At 37.9% G+C, this 21,335-nt stretch overlaps 1 protein-coding gene across 4 annotated transcripts in view; it reads left to right on the plus strand.

Annotated features, from left to right (window-relative positions):
• The window catches only part of LOC104882239 (protein SENSITIVE TO UV 2), a 67,776-nt gene that overhangs the window by 23,303 nt on the left and 23,138 nt on the right, over positions 1 to 21,335 (plus strand). For 2 of the 4 annotated variants that reach the window (XR_002031707.2, XM_010664556.3), the window contains exons 4-7: positions 4,597 to 4,676; positions 4,843 to 5,189; positions 6,461 to 6,529; positions 16,880 to 16,962. Coding sequence is in view for 3 of the 4 variants with exons in the window: in XM_010664556.3 (XP_010662858.1) it covers positions 4,597 to 4,676; positions 4,843 to 5,189; positions 6,461 to 6,529; positions 16,880 to 16,962 (579 nt within the window). In the remaining variant the exon portion in view is untranslated. The remainder of the gene's footprint in view (positions 1 to 4,596; positions 4,677 to 4,842; positions 5,190 to 6,460; positions 6,530 to 16,879; positions 16,963 to 21,335) is intronic. The other 2 variants (XM_010664566.3, XM_010664562.3) reach the window with 2 other exon arrangements.

Raw genomic sequence — 21,335 nt, forward strand, 5'->3', positions numbered from 1 at the left:
ATTTGTGAGGATAAGAGCAAGGGAGGACTAGGCTTAAGGAAGCTGGTGCTCCTGAACAAAGCTCTGCTTGGTAAATGGATCTGGAGATTTGCTTATGACAAAGATGATCTGTGGAAGCAAGTGATAACAGCGAAATATGAGCAAGAGGGTCATGGATGGAGAGCAAAGAGGGCTCATGGGACTATCGGCGTGGGGGTTTGGAAGGAAATATGGAAGGAATCTGATTGGTGCTGGGATAACATGGGGTTCATAGTTGGGAAGGGAAGCAAAATCAACTTTTGGACTGATGCTTGGTGTAAGGGTACAAGGCTGTCCCAAAACTTCCCCCACCTATATGCTATGGCTTCGCTTAGGAATGCGACTGTGGAGGAGATGTGGGATCAGAATTTTGGCCAAGGGGGGTGGAATCTAAGATTTTTGAGGGACTTTAATGATTGGGAGCTGGAGATGATAGGGAATTTGCTGCATGTTTTGAGGGATTACAAGCCTTCTATGGAGGAAGATTCAGTCTGTTGGAAGGGAGGAAGGAATGGTAAATTTAGGGTGAAAGAAGCCTATAGATTGGTGACCAGCCCCAATGATATTGTTTTTCCTTCTAGATGCATTTGGGTGGATTCAGTTCCAACCAAGGTTGTATTCTATGCTTGGGAGGCTACTTGGGGGAGGGTGCTCACTCTTGATAGACTTCAGAAAAGAGGATGGCAGCTTCCTAATTGTTGTTTTCTATGTGGTTGTGAAGAAGAAACTGTAAATCACATTCTTATTCATTGTATAGTTGTCAGAGTTTTGTGGGATATTGTTCTTGGGTTATCAGGTGTGCAGTGGGTCTTTCCAGAAACTGTAAAGGAAGTTTTAACTAGCTGGAGGGGCCCTTTTGTGGGAAAGAAAAGGAAAAAGATATGGAAATCCATTCTGTTGTGTATTTTTTGGACGGTTTGGAAGGAAAGAAATAGGCTAGCTTTTAGGGGAGGAGAGTTAGATATCCAAAAGCTTAAGAATTCTTTTGTGTGTAGTTTGTGGAGCTGGGCTAGATTGTATATTGGTAAGGAGCGTATGTCCCTTATAGGGTTCCTAGAATGGTTGGCGTCCAACTAAGGGATGGTGAGGCTTGCTGTTTTTTTGGCTTTTTGAGGGGTTTGTTGCTTTGTATACCCCCTGTATACTTGTAACTCTTTGCCCCTTCATTAATATATCTTGCTTTACTTATCAAAAAAAAAAAAAAATACTAAAAAGCGAAGTAAACAATCAAACAATCCTTCGTGTATAATTTTTTGGAGTCAGTTAAAGTGCACAAGAGATTTCTCCATACCCATGGTGGATTTATTGATTGGCTGAGTTCTAAGTAGGGAGAGGGAGTTGTTTTTTGTGTCTCTTTGCTTTATCTGGGCTTTTGGTGCCTTTATGTATGCCATCTATGCTTTGGTGTGCTCTTTTGTTAGATTCTTTTTATACATTTGATCTTTGCCTATCAAAAATAAAAAAAATGGTGGTTGGGGAGAGGGGTGGTGGTGAAGGGCTCTTGGATGGAGCATCTTTAATCGATTAATCAACATATTTACCACCTATCATCCTTAATTGTGCTCTTATATATTTTATTTGCTGAAAGAGAAAAAATATCGGAGCATATAAAGAAAAAAAAAAAATCAAGGTGGAGAAGAAGACACCATCCACTATAAGATCGCAATGGGATCAATATGATGATAAAAGTGTTGTAGTGGCCACAATGTCAAGATGAGGGAATATTGCAATGCGATGAGGTCAAAATGAGATAGTTTACATAAAGCCTAGGCCAAAGACTGCTTGCTATTTGGTATTCTTGCTCATTTAGAATAATAAAAACCTGGTTTATTTTTCCTCTAATAGGATTTTATATAATATGATTCTAATAGGCTTTTATTACATGTTATATTTTGTTCTATGCTTGAATGACTATTTCTTCCCTTATAATCACTCTTCTTAGTTAAAAAATCTCAGTATCACATCTTTGATTGGCTATTGTGTCAAATGAAATATTGTTGGCCCAAAAACAGTTCTCAAAACCAGTTTTTATGAACAATTCTAATTATTTTTAGGATTAAAATCATGTTTCAAAACTCAATTATGAGAAACAGTTTTCTTGGCTTATTCTCCATGATAGTATTATACATTTATGTACAATGCAAAAGTTCTTAAAGTATTCTACATTTTTTTAATTATTGCTTAGAAAACTCGATAAAAATCTAAACACACCTCAAATTTATTCTTAAAAATTGTCTATTTTCAGAACAAGTTTCGAAAAACTTGTTTGCTATCAAAAGTTTGTCAAACATGTTTTCTAAATTAGAAAATTATTTTATGTCAAAATTGTTTTCAGGAACAGTTACCAAATAGGCCCTGAGCATCCAAATGCAACTGTCATAATAAGTTTTGTTGCTGTAGAGAATATTATTTAGGATTAAGTTTGCTATTTCCTATTTTTATTAAAATTTTGTTTTTTAAATTCAAAATAGTAGGTGATTAGTAAGCTTTATCCCTTTGAATTTTCGGTTCCTACTTTCTAAGGATTTAGTTTAGCCTAGATTCTATCTAATTGTTTCCTATTTTTTAGGGATTTATTTTAGCTTAGATTCTATTTGGTTGTTTGGCTTCTCTCTATAATTGTAATGGTTGTTTATTCCCATAGATCAAGAGAGCTATTCCTCTTTTGAGAAGTTGTTGACTTCAGTGAGTGGGTGTGTTGCTACAAATAGTGATTCTTGTCTTCAAGAGAGAGCTTCCCTTTAAAGCTGAGAATTTTCTGGGGAAAGAGATGCAAAACGTCACTTTCTTCGGAGGAACAAGGCAGCCAAAAGCTCAAGGGCTGACAAAGGAGGGAAAGGGAGCTTTGAGCCCAAATTAGTCTTGTTCGGCGGGTGGTCTAGAAGGGGCTGAGGTCAGGAAGGGTCTTCAACACTGTGGGAGTCATGTCCAGGTACTGACTTCTACTCCTCTTTCCATGGTTCAAGGCTGGGTTTTAGAGGGGGCTTCCGTTTTGTCTTCTTCTCCTTTATCCCCCATCTTTTCTCTGCGGCTCCCTGACCCTTTTGTACCTTTTTCGACCCCTTTATCTTTATCGAATGACTTTTCAGGGGTTAACAAGTTCCCTTCTGGTTCTATTGGGGTTGTATCCTGTCTTAAAGGTGTGATGTCCCTAGCTGTCAAGCCTAGCCAAGAGATAGAGGGTGTTTCATTGCTCAGGGCATCTCAAAACAACCCTAGTGAAGCTTTTGTCCCAGAGAAGATGTATGTCTTTGGAGTCAGATTCTGCACAGTTGGAAGATTTTCTTTGTGAAGGTATCTCTCCTTTAAAAATGGATTCTATTAAGTCGGTTTTGGGATTGTTGAATGTCAAGATTGTCAACTGCAATGAGGGTAGATGTCAGTTCACTAGAAGTAATGGCAGTTCTGTGGAAAAGGTCTATTCCAGAAGGAAGAATAGACCCTCTTCCATTGTCCTCAGGTCTCCTTAGTCTTCTAGGTCCTTTGGTTGTTTTTAGGCTTTTTTAGTTTTATGCAAATCATTAGTTGGAATACTAGAGGCCTTGGTTCCAGAAAGAAAAGAAGGCTAGTGAAGAATCTTCTTTGTCATGAAAATCCGGATGTTGTTCTGTTGCAGGAAATAAAGAGGGAGTTGTGTGATAAAAGGTTTGTGGGTAGTGTGTGGAAGGTCAGAAACAAAGAGTGGGCTGTTCTTCCAGCTAGTGGGGCTTCGAGAGGAGTGACAATCTTTTGGGATGCTTTGAGGTTTAAGTGCCTGGAGGTTGTTTTAGGGTCTTTCTCAGTAACAATCAAGTTAGAGTCTGAGGACGAAGGGTCGTTTTGGCTATCTTCAGTCTATGGTCCCAGTTCGTCATACTTTAGGAAGAATTTTTGGTTGGAACTTCAAGATCTTTCTAGCTTAACCTTTCTGAAATGGTGCGTTGGTGGGAATTTCAATGTCATAAGAAGAATTTCAGAAAAGTTAGGCAGCTCCAAGGAAACCCCAGGCATGAGGGACTTTGATGATTTTATGAGAGAATGTGAGTTAATTAATCCGCCTCTTAGGAATGCATCCTTCACTTGGTCTAATTTGCAAGAGAACCCGGTTTGCAAAAGGTTGGATAGATTCTTATTTTCTAGTGAGTGGGAGTTTGATTTCCCTCATTGCATCCAAGAAGCTCGCCCCAGATTGACTTCGGATAATTGCCCAATTGTGCTGAACACCAATCCTTTTATTTGGGGCCCAACACCTTTTAGTTTCAAAAGCATGTGGTTGCTTCATTCGGATTTCAAGGATAAATTAGGTTGTTGGTGGAATGAGTGTCGTTTTAAAGGGTGGGAAGGTCACAAATTCATGAAAAAACTACCATTTGTCAAGTCGAAATTGAAAGAGTGGAATAAGGACACTTTTGGAGGCTTAAAAGAAAAAAAGAAAAATATTGTTTTTCTTATTTACACGTAAGTTGGGTATTTGAGAGCCTAAAGGGTTTCCTTATTTACTAATGATTTGTGTTTATTCTAGCCTGGTAACTTAGCTTGATTTTTTACATGATATATCATCTACCTTTGCTGGAAATTATTTAATGAAACTGGCCAAAGTGGCAGGGAAAATGGAGTTTCTCAACCATGTCAAAATGTGAACACTTCAGTGAATGAAGCTGACTTTCGGGTTGACACAGGTGAGAAGGAGTTGGAGATATGTTGGAAACCACTGACTTTTGAATTCCAGCTACTTTTATTCTTTTACAGTTTTTCTGACATCATTTTGTTTTTGTTTTGTTTTGTTTTTTATTGGTCTTTTTGTTTTTTGTTTTTTGTTTTGCTTTTGTTTTTATTGTATGCTAGCTATGCCAACCTGTAAGGCCAAGGGAGTTCAGACAGACATGGCTGATTCTACCCGTTTGACCGTAGATAATGATCTATCTGCTCATGATCATCTTTCCAACAAGTTGTTAACCATTTGGGGCTCTCAAAGTGGGCAAACATCAGGAAAAAATCTGGTTTCTAAGTTACTTGTGGCTTGTGAAACAGATTTCCATGTCCTTTTTGGGTGCTTGAGCATGAATATGGCCTCCAAAATGATAAACTCTCTTGCAGATGAAGACTCTTCCGATTTGCCTTCGAAGGGTCATATAATGTCTACTCCTTCTGAAGTGGCAAAGGCCTCACATCTCTATTCTGTGCTGACAAAGGTAATTAATTGATTCCATTAGAAATAACAAAATAAAAAAATATCAGTCAAATAATAATTGATATTTCAATATTTTGTGATCCCTATATAAAATACAAGGGTTTAATATTTTATATTTGTGTATTTTTTTTATATTCATATTACTTTTCCCAAAGAAAAGAAAGTTCAATAGAATTTTGAAAATTTTGGATTAACTGTATAAGATGAATAATTTTTTTTTGACTATCTTCTATTTGAGTTTTGAAGAAGATTCTGTTTAAAATTTTTTAATTTGAATATATTTGTTTAACAGATCAGTTCTAGATCAAAATTTAATATAAAATATTAAATTTTTAGAAAATTAGTTAACCATGATCCAACATAGAAATGAGAAAAAGACAAAAAAGAGAGAATCTTTAAATTATTGTATTTAGAGTATTACTCTATTTTTTTTTTAAAACTTTCAAGATACAATATTAGAAGTATAATGGTAACTATAAATTATTATCTCTAATTTTAGATCTTGGAAATAAAAATTCTGCATCCTCACTTGGGTTCTTCATTGATCTGTTAAGGAAGTTTTACCAAGCTACTAGGGTGCTTTTGTTGGTTCCAAGCATAAAACAGTTGGATATTGATCTCTTTGTTTTTTGGTCTGGAATGTTTGGAAAGAGCATAATTTTAGAACCTTATAGGGGATGTAGAAGTTGATTTGGGCAGCAATGAATTCATTCCCTGCATTCTTCTTGTGGTCTAAAGGGGAAGGAGGAAATGCTAGAACAGCAAGTTGAGCATTTTTCTCTTTCTTTTGTGCATATTGCATACATCTCATGCACTTAGTTTAATTTTTATGTGGTTATGTCCTTGGAATTCTGTAGTCTTATGTGGTTATGCTATGCCACAGGAAATCCACATGAGTTGGTTTGACAAAATAATACACTGGTGTGGTAGGAATTGAGTTTACATTCCCATTCCTATTTCTATCTAGCAAGCACAGCCATAGACTTTGAAGAGTGAAATAATAATGGTTTTAGTGGTGGTCTTGTAGTTGATTTTAAATTCTGCAGGGTTGAGTCAATATGTATGTCAGCACCATATTGCCCTTTGCTACATGCCTGATGGTGAAGCATATTAGTCTCAGCTTAAAATTCTGACTGCTGACCTGTAAAAATTTTTCAACTGCACTTGATTGCCAACAATATGGTGCTGGACATGTTTACTCTTACTCTTGTAGTGATCTATACTGTGATTGTTTAATTTGGATCTGTTGGTTGAATCTTTTCTATTTTGCAGGTCAGTAATGGGATTGTACGGTTGGAGGCTTTGTTCGAAGCATTACTTGACCTATGTGGTGTTGGAAATGTGAGTTACAGAACTGATATCTTTTGACTTGGTAGACTTAAGTGAATCTTTTTAATGTGTCACAACTGTTGCAAAAACATCCAGTGGTATTTCTATGAAACATATCCCTTTTGAAGTACTATTACAAGATTTAAGATAACAGATTTACTACTGAAGACAATAAGACTGCAAGTTCTTGAATAAAAAACATTCTTATGAGACCAGGTTTTGGGATTAAATAATGAAGTTCTTCCTGCCTAAAGTAGGTACACTTTACCATCTTGTAATTAGGGATGCTTATTAGTTTGAAGAGGTCATAATAAAAATTTAGCTGAAGCAATTTAAGTCTCAGATCAAGTAATGGTATATTCTTTGAGAAACTAATGGATGTGCTTATAGTATCTTCGAAGTTGATTATTGTATCCTGAAAATGTGGTTAACTCACTTTAGCATTGTTAATTGGAATAAGAAAATACTATTGAACATATCTTAGTGGTTGGTGATTCCATGTATTAATAGGAAAATTTGAGAGTTGAGATTACATAAAGAAACTTTCTAATTTAACAAATAAATGCATTGTCTGCTAGATAACTTGTCAAATAGCTAAGATAAAAAGGAAAAAAAAAATGAAAGGATAACTTTACCTATTGGAAACAATGATAAATATGTTATCTATATTTTCAATAAATACCCTAAAGTTGGTGCACAAATATCAATCAAGCTTAGCTTGGGCAAAAATACTCCACAAGACAGTTAAAAAGAGCTTTTGTAAAGACATTAGCCAATTGATCAGAAGAGTGAATGTAAGGAAAAGAAATCTCTTGGGATAGAACTCTCACAAAGAAAGTGATATTTTTTTTCTAATAAAAAACAAAAGATGTATTAATTATGGATAAAAAGTACATGAGAAGGATGCGGAGTCCTTCCCACAATTACAAAAACCTGATCAAAATATGATTGAACTCCTATACGATAGGCCTATATGAAAGAATTCAGTACACATTTTTTTTTTTGATGGAAAAGAGTGATTATATTAAAAACACTTGAAAAAGGCGCATCAAAGCGCACATGGAGTATAAAAATAGCACTTTGCAACAAACGAAAGGAAAGGCAACTATAACTCACCCCTCAAACCAAGCCTAAAGCTTAAAAGATTTAAAAAACAGAGTGCCCTCAGATGACCTTCTTGCAGGCATACCAAAACTGGTTGTTGTGATCCAAACAAAGGCTAGATGAACTTCCTCTGGATGTTGTTAGAAGCCCCTTTAGCATTCCAAAGAGATGAAAAAGCATCATCTACCCACAACTGCGATTTCCCACCTCTTCCTTTCCACATCTTGATCGTCTGCCTTTTGGTCCCTTTTACACAAAACACTCCAGTTTCTTTAGTTCCCTTTCAAGTTTTGAAGACGAAGAGTTCTTTTTTCCACTTCACACCCTCCTGGCCCCTTAGCTCTTTCCTAGTCCTCCATAGGCACCTCTGCCCTTGGAGCTAAACCAAGACATGCCCTCTCTTCCTTATCCTTCTCACCCACCTTAACTTTGATCAGCCTCACCTCAACCTCTTCAAACTCCACTGAAGTGTAGTTGACTAGAACCATCCTCGGGAGACTGCTACCCTCTCCCCAGTCAATCAACTGCAGAATCCACCTCACATCCCTCTAGACCAAGACCATTCCAAAAAAGAGAAGGAGAAGAAGCTGCCTGTATCCCTAAGGATGAAAGAGAGAGAGAAATAGTACTAGAGTGTCTCGCTTCTGCAATGGGGGCTATGACAATACTTGTCTCGAGAACCACCTGTAGGGAGTGCTTAGGATTCTGGAAATTGTGCCCTCTAGAGGCAAAAGAAGCCCTAAATAGAGCCAGCTCCTCCATTGGGAAATTTTTAGAATCAGCACTGCAGTCTCGGTTAATAGAGTCCTCACCTCCACCTTTGGTCACACAGAGAACAGGAAGGCTATGGGCCTTCTTAGAATAATGATCCACCCCACAAGCCTCCTTAGAAATTTTAACTCTTGACCCTTCTAATGAGCCGTGAGATAGATGGGCCACTTCAGTTGAGAATCCTTTAAAGACTTGGGCCTCTTTCAAGCCCTCAAAGCCCACTTCTTCCAGCCCACCAGCAGCCCCACTTAGGGTTCCCTTGAGAGACACCACACCCATGCAGCCCCCATTTCAAGCAACTTTCCTCCCAACACTATCACCCTCTACAGCTTTCTGCAGCCCACTACCTACCATAGCCTTTTCAGAGCCGTCAGTTATTTGCCAACCTTTCCTCTCTCTCCCTCCACCATAGCCCGACTCAACATCTACCTCCAATCGCAGCAGTGGAACCTGCACCCTCACACTCTCATCAGCATGTGCCCCTCCTGTAACTTCACCCCTAACCTCCAGACCAAAAAACCCACTGCTCGGAACCTCTTGAGAATTCCATAGTGGTACTTCCCACCATAACTAAATGGTGAAGCAAGATAGGTCCACCACCACCTTCAACAACCCAGGCATCCTTCTCCTGTTTGATCAATGTGAGAGGTGAGCTGTGTGTTCATTGACTTCAACAAAACCACCACAATTATTCCCTAGCTCTTTGAACACCTCTAGACACCACAAGTGCAGAGGAAGCTCCACCACTCTCACCCACACTTCCCTAGCATGCTCATATTTTCGAAAACACTGAAAATGCTCTACCTCTAGGGTCCACCTATCCAAAAGCAAAACCTTTTCCTTACACCTTCTTAAACCCCTTGACAACACCATCTTTGCATCAGAGCTACTCTCAAAATCGAACAAGAGAAGGGCACCCCCTAGCAAGGAAATCCTCGCTCCCCCTTTAGAGTCCAACTATTGTCTACTATCCATCTCCTCAATGCAAGAAATTCTAGAGTTGGTTCTAGATATTCTCCCCATCTCCTAACTAAAGAGCTATTGAAATGCTCCTTCCTAGGTTGAACATCCTTCTTCCCAATCTTTATCCAAATTGCTTCACTCACCAAACCATGTGAACACAAAGGTCGATACCCCCACCACAAATCTTCCCCAAAAACGAATTCTCATCTCATCACTCACCATAAAGCTAGTTTGTGTAGAAAAAACTTGGAACACCTATGCAATGACTTTCCAAGGGCATTGATGTGACCATTTGACTAGATTTTTGATGTTCCATTCGTTAGGATGTGTCCCATAAATGCATTATAATAACCTGATGCCAAAAGATAGAACTTTCCCTAGGTAACTTTCGAAGCCACTTCCCTAAGAGAGTACAATTCCTTGCAAAAATTTTCCTAAACCTCAAACCTCCAAACTCCTTAAAAAGTGATAATTAATCTTTAGATGTTTCATCCTATCATGGTAATAGGATTAGATGCAATGTGATTGGTTCCTTGATTGTTTCAATGCATGGAGGAGTGAGATGAAATTGGAACACCTAACTTAGTCACCAATTTTGAAGCCAAAGCAATTCACTACATACTTGAATCATAGTTTTATATTCAACTTCAGCACTACTATGAGCAACTACATGCTGTTACTTCCTAAAAATGTGTGGAGGGTTAGAGACAAAGAGTGGGTAGTTCTTTCAACTAGTAGGGTGTTGGGAGGAGTGGCAATACTCTAAGATGCTTTGAGGTTTAATCGTTCGGAGGTCATTTCAGGATCTTTCTCAATAGCAGTCAAGTTAGAGTCGGAGGATGATGGGTCTTTCTGGTCATCTTCGGTCTATGGTCCTAGCTTGTCATGGTTTAGAGAGGATTTCTAGATAGAACTTCAAGATTTTTCAAGCTTAACTTTTCCGAAATGGTGTGTTGGTGGGGACTTCAATGTCATTAGAAGAATTTATGAAAAGCTAGGAGGGTCTAGGTTAACCTCAAGCATGAGGGATTTTGATGACTTTATAAGAGATTGTGAGTTGATTGATCCGCCTTTGAGGAATGCCGCCTCCATTTGGTCAGTTGTAAGAAAACCCCGTGTGCAAAAGGTTGGATAGATTCCTTTTTTCAACTGGTTGGGAGCTTGATTTCCCTCAATTTGTCCAAGAAGCACTCCTCGGATTGACTTTAGACCATTGTCCAATTGTGCTAATTACCAATTCGTTCAAGTGGGGGCCAACACCTTTTAGATTTGAAAACATGTGGCTGAGTCATTCAGAGTTAAAGTAGAATTTAGGGTGTTGGTGGAATGAGTGTCGGTTTGAAGGGTGAAAAGGTCACAAATTCATGAAAAAGCTTTAGTTTGTCAAGTCAAAATTGAAAGAGTGGAATAAGGTGTCTTTTGGAGACTTAAAAGAAAAAAAGAAAAATATTCTTCTGGACATAACAAAATTGGATGAGAAGGAACAAGAAGGTAATTTTTCTCCTAAATTGGCAGCAAGGAGGTCTTTAAGAAAAGGGGATTTGGAAGAGGTGCTGTTAAAGGAAGAGGTGTTTTAGAGGCAAAAAACAAGAGTCAAATGGATAAAAGATCTAAATTTTTTCATAACGTGGCTAATGGTAGGAGGAATAGGAGTTTATTTAAATCTTTGGTGTTAGAAGATGGGGTAACCATAGATAACATTGAAAGCATTTCAGAGGAGATTAAGCGCCATTTTGGGAAGTTATTTTCCAAACCTTTAGGTGGGTCTTGGAAGTTAGAAGGTTTGGATTGGTCTCCTATTTTAGTAGAGAGTGTTGAGTGGCTGGATTGACCTTTTTTGGAGGAAGAGATTCTCAATGTTGTGATACTTTTAAATAAGGAAAAGGCCCTTGACCAGATGGTTTCACAATTGGGTTTTATCAGGAGTGTTGGGAGACGATTAAGGATGGCTTATTAAGAGAGTTCTTAGAGTTTCATAATGACAGGATAATTAATCAAAACATGAATGCTATCTTCATCGCTCTAGTGCCAAAAAAGAGTCGAACAAGCAGGATCTCAAATTATAGATCCATTAGTTTGGTTATTAGTTTGTACAAAATCATAGCCAAGGTTCTTTCAGGGCATTTGTGTAAAGTCCTCCAAGACACCATCTATTTGACCCAAGGTGCTTTTGTTGAGGGGAGACAAATTTTGGATACTGTCTTGATTGCTAATGAGGTGGTGGATGAGAAGAGGAGGTCTAGAGAGGAAGGGGTAGTCTTCAAAATTGATTTTGAAAAGGTCAATGATCATGTTGATTGAGATTTTTTGGACCACATACTTGAAAGAAAAGAGTTTAGTTTAAGATGGAGATCTTGGATGATAGGATGCTTATCTTTGGCAACTTTCGCAATCTTAGTGAATGGAAATGCTCAAAGGTGGATTAAGGCTTTTAAAGGTCTAAGACAAGGAGATCCCCTTTCTCCTTTTCTCTTCACCATTGTGGTTGACCTTTTAAGCAGATTGGTTGTGAGAGAGGAGGAGAGAGTTTATTTGAGGGATTCGGTTGGGTAGAAATAGGACCAGGATGTTGTTTCATTTACAATTTGCGGACGATACCATCTTCTTTTCTAGAGTATCCTTAGAAGAGTTGCCTTCATTGAAGCTAATTTTGTTGGTTTTTTGGGCGTTTGTTAGGGCGAAGGATTAACCTAAATAAGAGCACTCTTTTTGGAATCAACATTATTGAAAACCAAATGGCCAGATTGATTTCTTTGCTTGATTGTGCAGTTTCTGATTGACCTTTATCGTATTTAGGCCTCTCGTTAAGGGGAACCCAAAATTGATTTGCTTTTGGGACCTCGTGCTAGATAGAGTCTCTAGGAGGTTGGATGGTTGGAAAAAAGCCTTCTTATCCTTTGGCAGTAGAATCACCCTAATTCAATCTTCTTTGTCGCATATTTTGAGTTACTTTCTTTCTCTTTTCAAGATCCCGGTTTCAATAGCTTTGAGGATTGAGAAATTACAAAGAGATTTTCTTTGGTTAGGTTGTGGGGAAGGTAAAAAGGATCATTTGGTCAATTGGGACTTAGTCTGTAGGCTAAAGGAGGTTGGTGGATTAGGGTTGGGGAAAATTTCTCTGAGGAGTCAAACTTTATTGTGGAAGTGGCTTTGGAGTTACCTTCAAGAAAGTATTATCCTCTGACATAAGGTCATCTTGAGTATTTATGGGACACATCCTAATGGATGGGACGCCAACAATAGAGTCAGATGGTCATATCATTGCCCTTGGAAGGCCATTGCACATTTGCTCCACGTTTTTTCTACACACTCGTTTTGTGGCGGGTGATGGGTCTAGAATTCGTTTTGGGAAAATTTGTGGTGGGGGGACCAACCTTTGTGTTTACAATTTTCAAGTCTTTTGAGAGTCACCACTATTAAAAACTATTCTACCTTAGCTATCCTTGGTAATAACATTTCGTTGTCTTGGGATCTCACCTTTCGTTGCAATCTAACAAATATAGAGATTGAGGATCTTGAAAGATTAATGTCCTTATTGTCCAATTTCCATTTGTCTCCTTCTATTCCTGTTGTGAGATCTTGGGTATCTTCCTTTTTGGGAGATTTCTTAGTAAAATTGTTTTTTTCAGCCTTATCATTTTCTCCAGATTAGGTGGTGTTTTTTTTTTTTTTTTTTTTTTTTACTTTATTCTAAATAGAACTTTAATGCTTAATAGTGTTAAGTATTAAATTGTTTATTTTTATAATATTTTATTTCTATTAAGTATTAAATAGTAAAGAAAAATCAATATATTACTTTTTCCATTTAGAAATAGCCAAATGTTTTGGCTTTTTCTATTCAACAAAAAGTTTATAAGTCATAAAAAAAATAGAAAAATAAGCAACCTAAAGTCTGAAAGCAAATTGCTTTAAGCAGAAAGCTAAAAAAAAAAACACCCTTTCAGTCCCCTTCTACCCAACTAATTTTTTGTGGAAATCAAGAGTTCCATCTAAGCTTAAGGCCTTTGGATGGTTAGTGACACTTAAGAAGGTAAATACTAATGACATGGTACAGTTGAGAAGATCTTTCAAAGTCCTTAGTCTTGATTGATGCATCCTATGTAAGAGGAGTAGTGAGATGATTGATCATCTTTTCTTGCATTGTCCGATTACTTTGGGATTGTGGCATAGAATTTTTTCATAGGCTGGGATGGAGTGGGTTCCGCTAGGCAACATTTGTGATATGATGGTGATCTCCTTTCTACTGTTTTGGGAATTCGATTAGAGGTAGGGCTCTTTGGAGGATAACATGTCTCTCTTTGTTGTGGATTGTGTGAAGAGAGAGGTATGCTCGGATTTTTGAGAACACTTGGAGGACACTGGATTTGTTGTGGGGTTTGTTTCATTTTTTTTTTTTTTTTTTGTTTCTTTTAAGGCTAAATGTATAGACATTTTAAAACCCTACCCTTTGAGTGTTATTCGGCTTAGTTGGCTCTCGATTTGTATACATTAGGGTTGGGTTATAGGGGCTGGTGTTGTTATACTTGTATAGGCCTTTTGTCCTTATTCTATACCCTTCGTTGTTTTGTGGAGGTTTACTTAGTTCCTTTTGATCAGGTTTGTACTTCATAAGGAGGACCTTTCATCCTTCGTATGTTTTTATTATCTATTAACACTTCTTTTGTTTCTGAAAAAAAATAAAAAATAAAAAATCCATGACATCTTGCAATGAACCCGTCATCTTATAAATGCCTCAAGTGAGATTGCTAGATCTAAGGGCATGCTGATTTTGGTGCAACTGATGGGATGGCTGGTACTGAGTCTCTTTCCATGAAATTTAATGTGTAGTGTCATTCCAATTTGTCATTTTACTAGACCAAAATGGACTCAGACATAAATTTGTAAACACTTAGGCCCACTTGTAAAATCAAAGAAAACATTTCTTTTTGATAAGAACAAGAATTTATTAAATTAAAGAGAAAACTACAAGAAGGATGAGGTTTTCTTTGCAACAACAAGAATCAAAACAGCAATAAGAAAAGCTAAAAGTACATCATAACCACTAGATCCCTCAGAAATGTCTATACGATTAGGTTCCCCACTAAGAACTCAAGTAATCTAGCACCTCTGTAGACCAAAAAGTCAGTCAACTAGTTAGCCGATCTAGGTCTGAACATAGATGGAAAAACAATGTCTCTAGCAGGAGCATGAATTATCCTCTTCCAATAACCAAGCAGCTAACTATGTTTTCTTTTTGTGGAGGCTAATGAAATAAAATAATAGCTAGGGAATCATCTTCCATATGAAGATTTATTGTACCTAAATTAACAGCCATGTTTAAACCTTCTACTGGACTAAAAGCTCAACATCAATGGCCATCTTAGCACCTGCTGATGGTGGTGGAACCAGGAATTTATTTTAGTGGGGCAAAGAATAAAACATTTCTTATAGGTGTTGAGATATAATCAAAATTTTAAGTTTACCTTAGTACTACTATATGCTTTTTATGCCTATCTAGGAGGGTAGGGGTTTGATTCTCTTCTTAACCTACATTTTAGTTATGATTTTTCATAGTGTACGTTTGGGGATGGGGGGAAGTTATTTGGGATGTGTGCATGTGTGGCCCTAGGATGATTGGTCACTTCTTGACGATTTTGGGGAAGAACAAAACCCTAGTATGTACTCTATGGGGATTGAAAAAGAAAAATATTTGTATGCAAAGGCGTGCCATTTAAATAATTAACATATTGTAAACCCTTATTTGTACCTGTTCACCCCTATTTTATCAAAAAGGAAAAAAGAAGAAAAAATAACTTGACCTAAATGTCCAATCATATTAGGATACACTTGTAATAAGAGAGTAGACCTTTTTTTAAATTGAAAATTGTTTGGGGCTTCTTTTGTGACCAAGCATAGATGTAGCTAATAAAGTTAAATTGCCAAAAGTTTTCAAATAAAGTTCAAAGTACCTAATGCAATGAACCGTACAAGGCAGCATGTATTAATGCCATAAACACCAAAGTAGGCCTTTTGGGTTTGATTATATTATGTGGACATTAAAAATCTATTGATTATTCTAATTGGATAAAAACCACTTTATGGCACTTAGAAATAGCAAATGCAAAATTGGAATTGATGTTGAATTTCTTATATGGTGATTTGTTTTTAATTAATAAGGGACTTAATGGTTTATCATCTTTTAGATAAAAACCAACAAGATAAATTAGCATGGATCAATGAGATGGCGCCATGTGTACATGGACTAATTAGGTGACGCGATGTGTATATGGATCAATAACATATTGCCATACATGCCATACATAAAATTTTTATTGGATAAACACACGAGTATATGTGTCCTGTTAAATGGTTTCCTCTTCCATTTAGTTCAATTGAAAAGGGCCCAACCATATTTTGCGCAATCTCGCCTTCATGAGTCTCTAACTCTAGCTATCAAACTAAAACCTAGAACCGTCTTATATTTTTGATGATTAGTGAGGCTAGGCTCACCACCAACATACACCAAGCCTAATTGAACTCCTTGAACCTACTCCACGACTCGAGCAGATATGATATATATATAAGTGAACAATAAGGGTGCTATGCCAGTAGGCATGTTTGATGGAAGTACAAAAGATCTTGGTACAATAATAACTTGGTATGATAAAAAAAACATGATTAGGTGGCCCTCCTCTTAGGGGGGCATGGAGATGACTATTGGAGATATCCTCTTGATGAAGTAAGACAAGGGCCAGGAAAATAACAAGTAAAGGTGGGGAAGTGTGCTCTCATAGCCCAACTTAGTTACTTTGCATGTTGAAGTAACCCTTAATTCATTAATACTACACTATGATTGTTCCATCACGAGATATGTTGAAGACAACAAGTATCCTTTGTGTTGTCAAAATAGTAGTAGTAATAGAATTGCTTTAATAATAGACAGTGATATTTGTAGTGAGTGCATAGCTGCAATGAGACTGGCTCTTCTAATGATGTGATTTCTACATGTCATTGATCTTACATGCCACAATAGTCATGTGGTGTAAATTAGAGATCCATGTGTCATTGTGAAACTCGGGTATCAACATTATTGACATGAGTTCTTTGGGTCAAAGCACAAAGAAGCATTTTGAAATTCTTGAATTTGGTACTGCTAATTTGTCATGCATTGGTTTTGTTTGGAGTTGAATTTTTTTTTGTGTTTCAATCAAAATGACATGGAATTTAGTTCCTTGGCAACAAACTATTCTTTTGCATGTTGTCATATTGATTTCTTGCCTATGTTTTCTTTTGTATCACGAAATATTAACTTCTATTGGATTAATGATGCTTGAAAGTTGCTTTCTTGTGTGCATATTAAAATTGCACTGATGGTGATTTAAATTAATCTTTAACATGATCTATTTGATTGCCACATAAGGAAGGGAGTGATTGCTTTTCTTTATTTCTTTGGATTTCACTTGTGAAGTGTTGGTTTTCAATATCTTTTATTATTTTTTATTTTTCTTGTTCTCTGTTTTCAGAAACCAGTTTGATTTTGTGCAGGCTATTATTGTTCATAGATCTCTATGTATACTGCATGCGGTTTTGAATCACTTGTCTGGTTTAGAAAGGAAAGCTGAAAGAAGGTACGGATTATATCTGTCATTTTTGCTTTGGTCCTTGTGTTTATCAGTTATTTAAGTTTTATTATACACCTGATTTGAAAGCTTTTGATTGTATAGCTTGAGAAATGCTTCAGCTGAGTGTTGTTTGAGTTTTCAGTCCTATATGGTTACTTCTTTTTATTTTTATTTATAGATAGGAAGCAATAGGTTGAATTAATCAAAGAAAATAAGTGCCAAGGAAAGTGAGGTATCCTTCAAACAAAGTGAGATGACAAAGCAGAGGTGAAGAAGGCATAGGTAAAATAAATATAATGGGAAAAAACTATGGAGTTGGGAGAAGAAAGGGCCCCAGGGGTGGATGGTGGTTTGGTTTGACTTCTGAGCAAAACAATCTAGAGATAGCTTCCCTCTTAGACAACCTGTCAGCCAATCCTTGCCTATGGATGAATCCTCCTCAATCAGAGAGAAAGTTGTTGAGGACCTCCCCCTCCGTAAAGAAACCTAAGAAATGGCCATTGCAGAACTCCTTCCACCAGAAGGTTCCTGATGCCTGTATTAGAAGCGAAAATCAGACCCTCCAAAGGTTTTTGATGAAAGAGCATTCCAACTTATCTCTGTAGTCTTTAAGCATGCCTCTAATGCATGATTGATCCAGGTGGTCTGGAGTGTAACTATCAACCAATTTTTTCCTTGCCTTTTTTACCCAAATAAGTGACCTTTCTATCCAAAGAAATGAAATTAGAATTCTCGGTCACAGAAATTAAGGGAGATGACAAGAGCGGTGCACTGTTGTGATAGGCTGTCTCTCATCCCCAGCACAACCCTAGGATGATGTAAGCAACAAACTGTAGATGTCCTTAGGGATCACCAAAGGAAAATGTTATATAGATATTAGCTGGAATAGGATCAGGTGGTTTCATTTTTTTTTTCTATTCTTAGTGTGCTTCAATATTAGTTCTAAACATCTGTATGTATGGCTTGTCAGTAATGTGGGGATAATCTATGAAACTATGTTGAAATATTGACATTTCAGGGCCTATTTAGCTAATAGCTTTTACTCAGGTTCTTTGAAAATCTATGGTAACAGAAGGTTTCTTTTTAATATGTAAAAAGCTTATAAATGCTGGAACCCCATACTGAACACTCTTCTGCTAAAATCCTCAGCTTTAAATACTCAAATGCATAAGTAAGCTTTTTAACAGTCAGACAGCTCTTAGGCAACCAAAAAAGCTGCACCAAATGGAACTTTTGTTGGTATGTATATAATTCTGAGTACTGGAACCCAGAAATTCTGCATTTGCATTAGAGGTGAAAAGGTTGATTACTAGTAATCCTCACCATAAGACAGTCTCCTAAAGTAGCTCCCTACAATCAAATAATAAGAGGCTAGAGATTTACCTTTTTAAGGGTTATGGTGAGGAATTGGGAATTACGACTTTTGAGATTGGAAAAGAGAGTGAAAGAAAACAGCATGAGAAGGTAGAGAGGAAAGAGATAAAAATCTTAGGATATGTTTGGTTCCCAAAAAATGCTAGGGAAAAAAATGCTATGAAAAATAATTTTCTAATGTTTGATTTTACTATAGAAAATATGAAAGAAAATCAAATATAATTTAAAATTAGTTAGAAATTTATGTATTTTCAACTTATTTGATCTTTATATAGAAGAGTTAAAATAAGTAAAATGAATTTAAAGTAACATGTAAAAATAATTAATTTACTTTAAATTTATTTATTTTCCTTCATTTTTTGTCCTTTTACTTTCTCTCTATTTTCTTTTCCTCTCATTTTCCCTTAAATTCTTTGGGAATCAAACATAACCTTAGCATTTTTTTTAAGTCTTTCTAGGGGGCTATGTAAGTCCTCTAGGCTACCATTTTGGCTTTGTAAAGTTAACATATTAATTATGGCTTTGAATTGATTTTGAAAAGGCCTATGACAAGGAGATCCATAATGGAAGGGGTAGTCTTTAAAATTGATTTTGAAAAGGCCTATGATCATTTAGATTCTAGACCATGTACTTGAGAAAAGTATTTAGTTCAAAATAGAGGTCTTGGATGAGAGGATGCTTGCTCTTGGCAAGTTTTGCGGTTTTAGGTGGTGTTTGTTTTTTGGCTTAATAGAAAAAACAAAATATTTGGCTTTTTCTATTCAACTAAAAGGAACCTGTTGATATCAACCAACATAACTAAAGTGAACTCATTTTCAATAGGTTCAGTTTAGTTATGGTGATTGATATTAATAGGTTACTTTTAACTAAAAACAAACATTGTCTTAGTGAATGGAAACACCAAGTAGATGCCTAAGACAAGGAGATCCTCTTTTTCCACTTCTTTTCACCATTGCAATTGATGTTTTAAGTGGTAGGTAATGTTCTATATATTTTCAAGTAGTAAAAAACCTATGCATATGAGAGGAGGCAAAAGTTGGTTTGCTGTGGACGTCAAGTCCTTTGAAATCTCGATGGATGCGTTTGTGGAGAAGCTTAAGGGGATCATTGTGGAAAAAAGCAGAGGTTTTATGTCGTGGATCAAGTTTGGGGGCCTCAGTTTATGTTCTCTGTTGGAAGGAGTGGAGGCTTGCTGCAAGGGTAAGCATGCGAAGAGGTTTGTTAAAATTTAGGAGGATGGAGGAAGTTTAGGTTGGAATGTCGTGCAATTGACATGAGTAGGTTCATTCTGGGCTTCGTGGTTGACTTAGAAGCAAAGAAGTACTGTTTAGTGTTCCCGGAGGGGAAAGGCATTTTGGGCGGGTGGACCACTTTGACTGAAAAGCTTCGTTCTCTTAGAGTAATGACCCAAGAAGAGTCCAAGGGTTTCCCTGGTTATGTTAGGACAGAGAGCAGAGTCGGGGCTCCTGAGGAGAAGGCGAAAGAGTCCTTTGCTGATGTTTTCAAATCGAGAGCGAAAAGGTTAGGGGAAGCGGTGTGGCTATAGCTTGGGGAAAAGGATTTGCTAAGTAGGAGGGAGCTGTTGGACTGGTGTTTGGTTGGGAGATGGGGAGAGCCTTCCGTTTCTGTTCCAGACTTGTCAGCACTGGGTAGCTGAGGAAGATTTCACTGGAACCTGAGAGGGGTGAACGTTGCGAGGCTAGGAGGTCCTTTCATTCTATTCGAGTTTGAGGATAAAGCAGAGGCAGAAAAAGTGTTGTTAAGGAGTTTTTTTTGTTTTAAGGAGAAGTTTCTGCAACTGGAGAGGTGGGACCCAAAAGCGGGGTGTTTTTGAAAAGGTAAGCAAGTTAATGAAGTATGGGTGAGAGTAGTGGGTCTACCGCTGCATTTTTGGAGTCGGGAAGTGTTCAAAAAGATAGGGGAAGATTGTGGGGGGTTTGTTGCAGTGGATGAAGATACTGTTGCGTTTAAGTAGTTTCAGTGGGTCAGAATTTTGGTGAAACTAGAGGGCTTGGAGTGTGGCCAAACTCTTTATAGGTGGTTGTTGGCTCTACTTGTTATGCTATTTAGCTGTGGTGGGAGGCGCAACCAAGGGTGTCGAAAGTTGTCCCGGTGTTCAGAAGCGGGGAGGGAGAGAAGCAGGAGGTTAGGGTTGAAGGAGGGGGTGGCTCACCTGCTGGTTGTAACATGGATTAGGTGCAGCCTCTTTGGCAGTCTGCAGAGGCTGCTGTGCCGTGCAAAGGTAGAGAAACTTGCTGCTGAAAGGACTGTGCGCTGCTGACTCTGACTTTGTGTCAATGGGAGGGTCAAAGGACGAAAGGGGTAGAGAAAGGGTGTCCTTTGTTTTGAAGGGGGCCTCAGTTGAAGGGCCTCTAGCCCATTGCATAAGCAGTGTGGGCTAGGTGATGGAGGTAGAAGTGGAGAGGAGGCCCAGTTTTTTTAGGTAGGCCAAACCAGTGGCGTTTTAAATGGCCCGTGGAATGTGGGCTGACCTATCGCTAAAGAGGTTTTAAAAGGGGCTAGGGCTCTCGGGGGCTATTGAGCCGTCGACTGTTGGAGGCCTGATGGAGATGGTTTTGGTGTCGAGATAGGATCGCTTTTGTCGGCGTCTCATTGTGCAGAGATCACCGGCGAAGCTCTCTTGGAGGAGGCCTCCAGGTACATGATTCCTCCCCCTCGTTCTCTTTTCTTCTTGGGGAAGCGGGATCTTTCTTCTTCTTCTTCTTCTTCTTCTTCTTCTTCTCTCTCGAGGCTGGATTGGGCACTTGTCACCAGTGGCAGGGGATCTGACCGGGGTTGTGTTTTAGAGGTGGATGCACTACCATTAATGGACCCTTTAAGGGTGATTTTGGTGGATGGGAGGGAGATGAAGGGCTCTAGCTATTCGAGTAAGGAATTAGGGATTATCGAAGAGGTGTTAGAGGATTTCTCGAAAAGGGCAATACGGGAGGATTTGGAGGAGGGTGAGGAAGCGGGTACTCATAGTTGGTCCTCTAGTTGTTTGG

Source organism: Vitis vinifera, chromosome 2 (genome assembly GCF_030704535.1).
Source record: "Vitis vinifera cultivar Pinot Noir 40024 chromosome 2, ASM3070453v1".
NCBI classification, from domain to species: Eukaryota; Viridiplantae; Streptophyta; class Magnoliopsida; order Vitales; family Vitaceae; genus Vitis; species Vitis vinifera.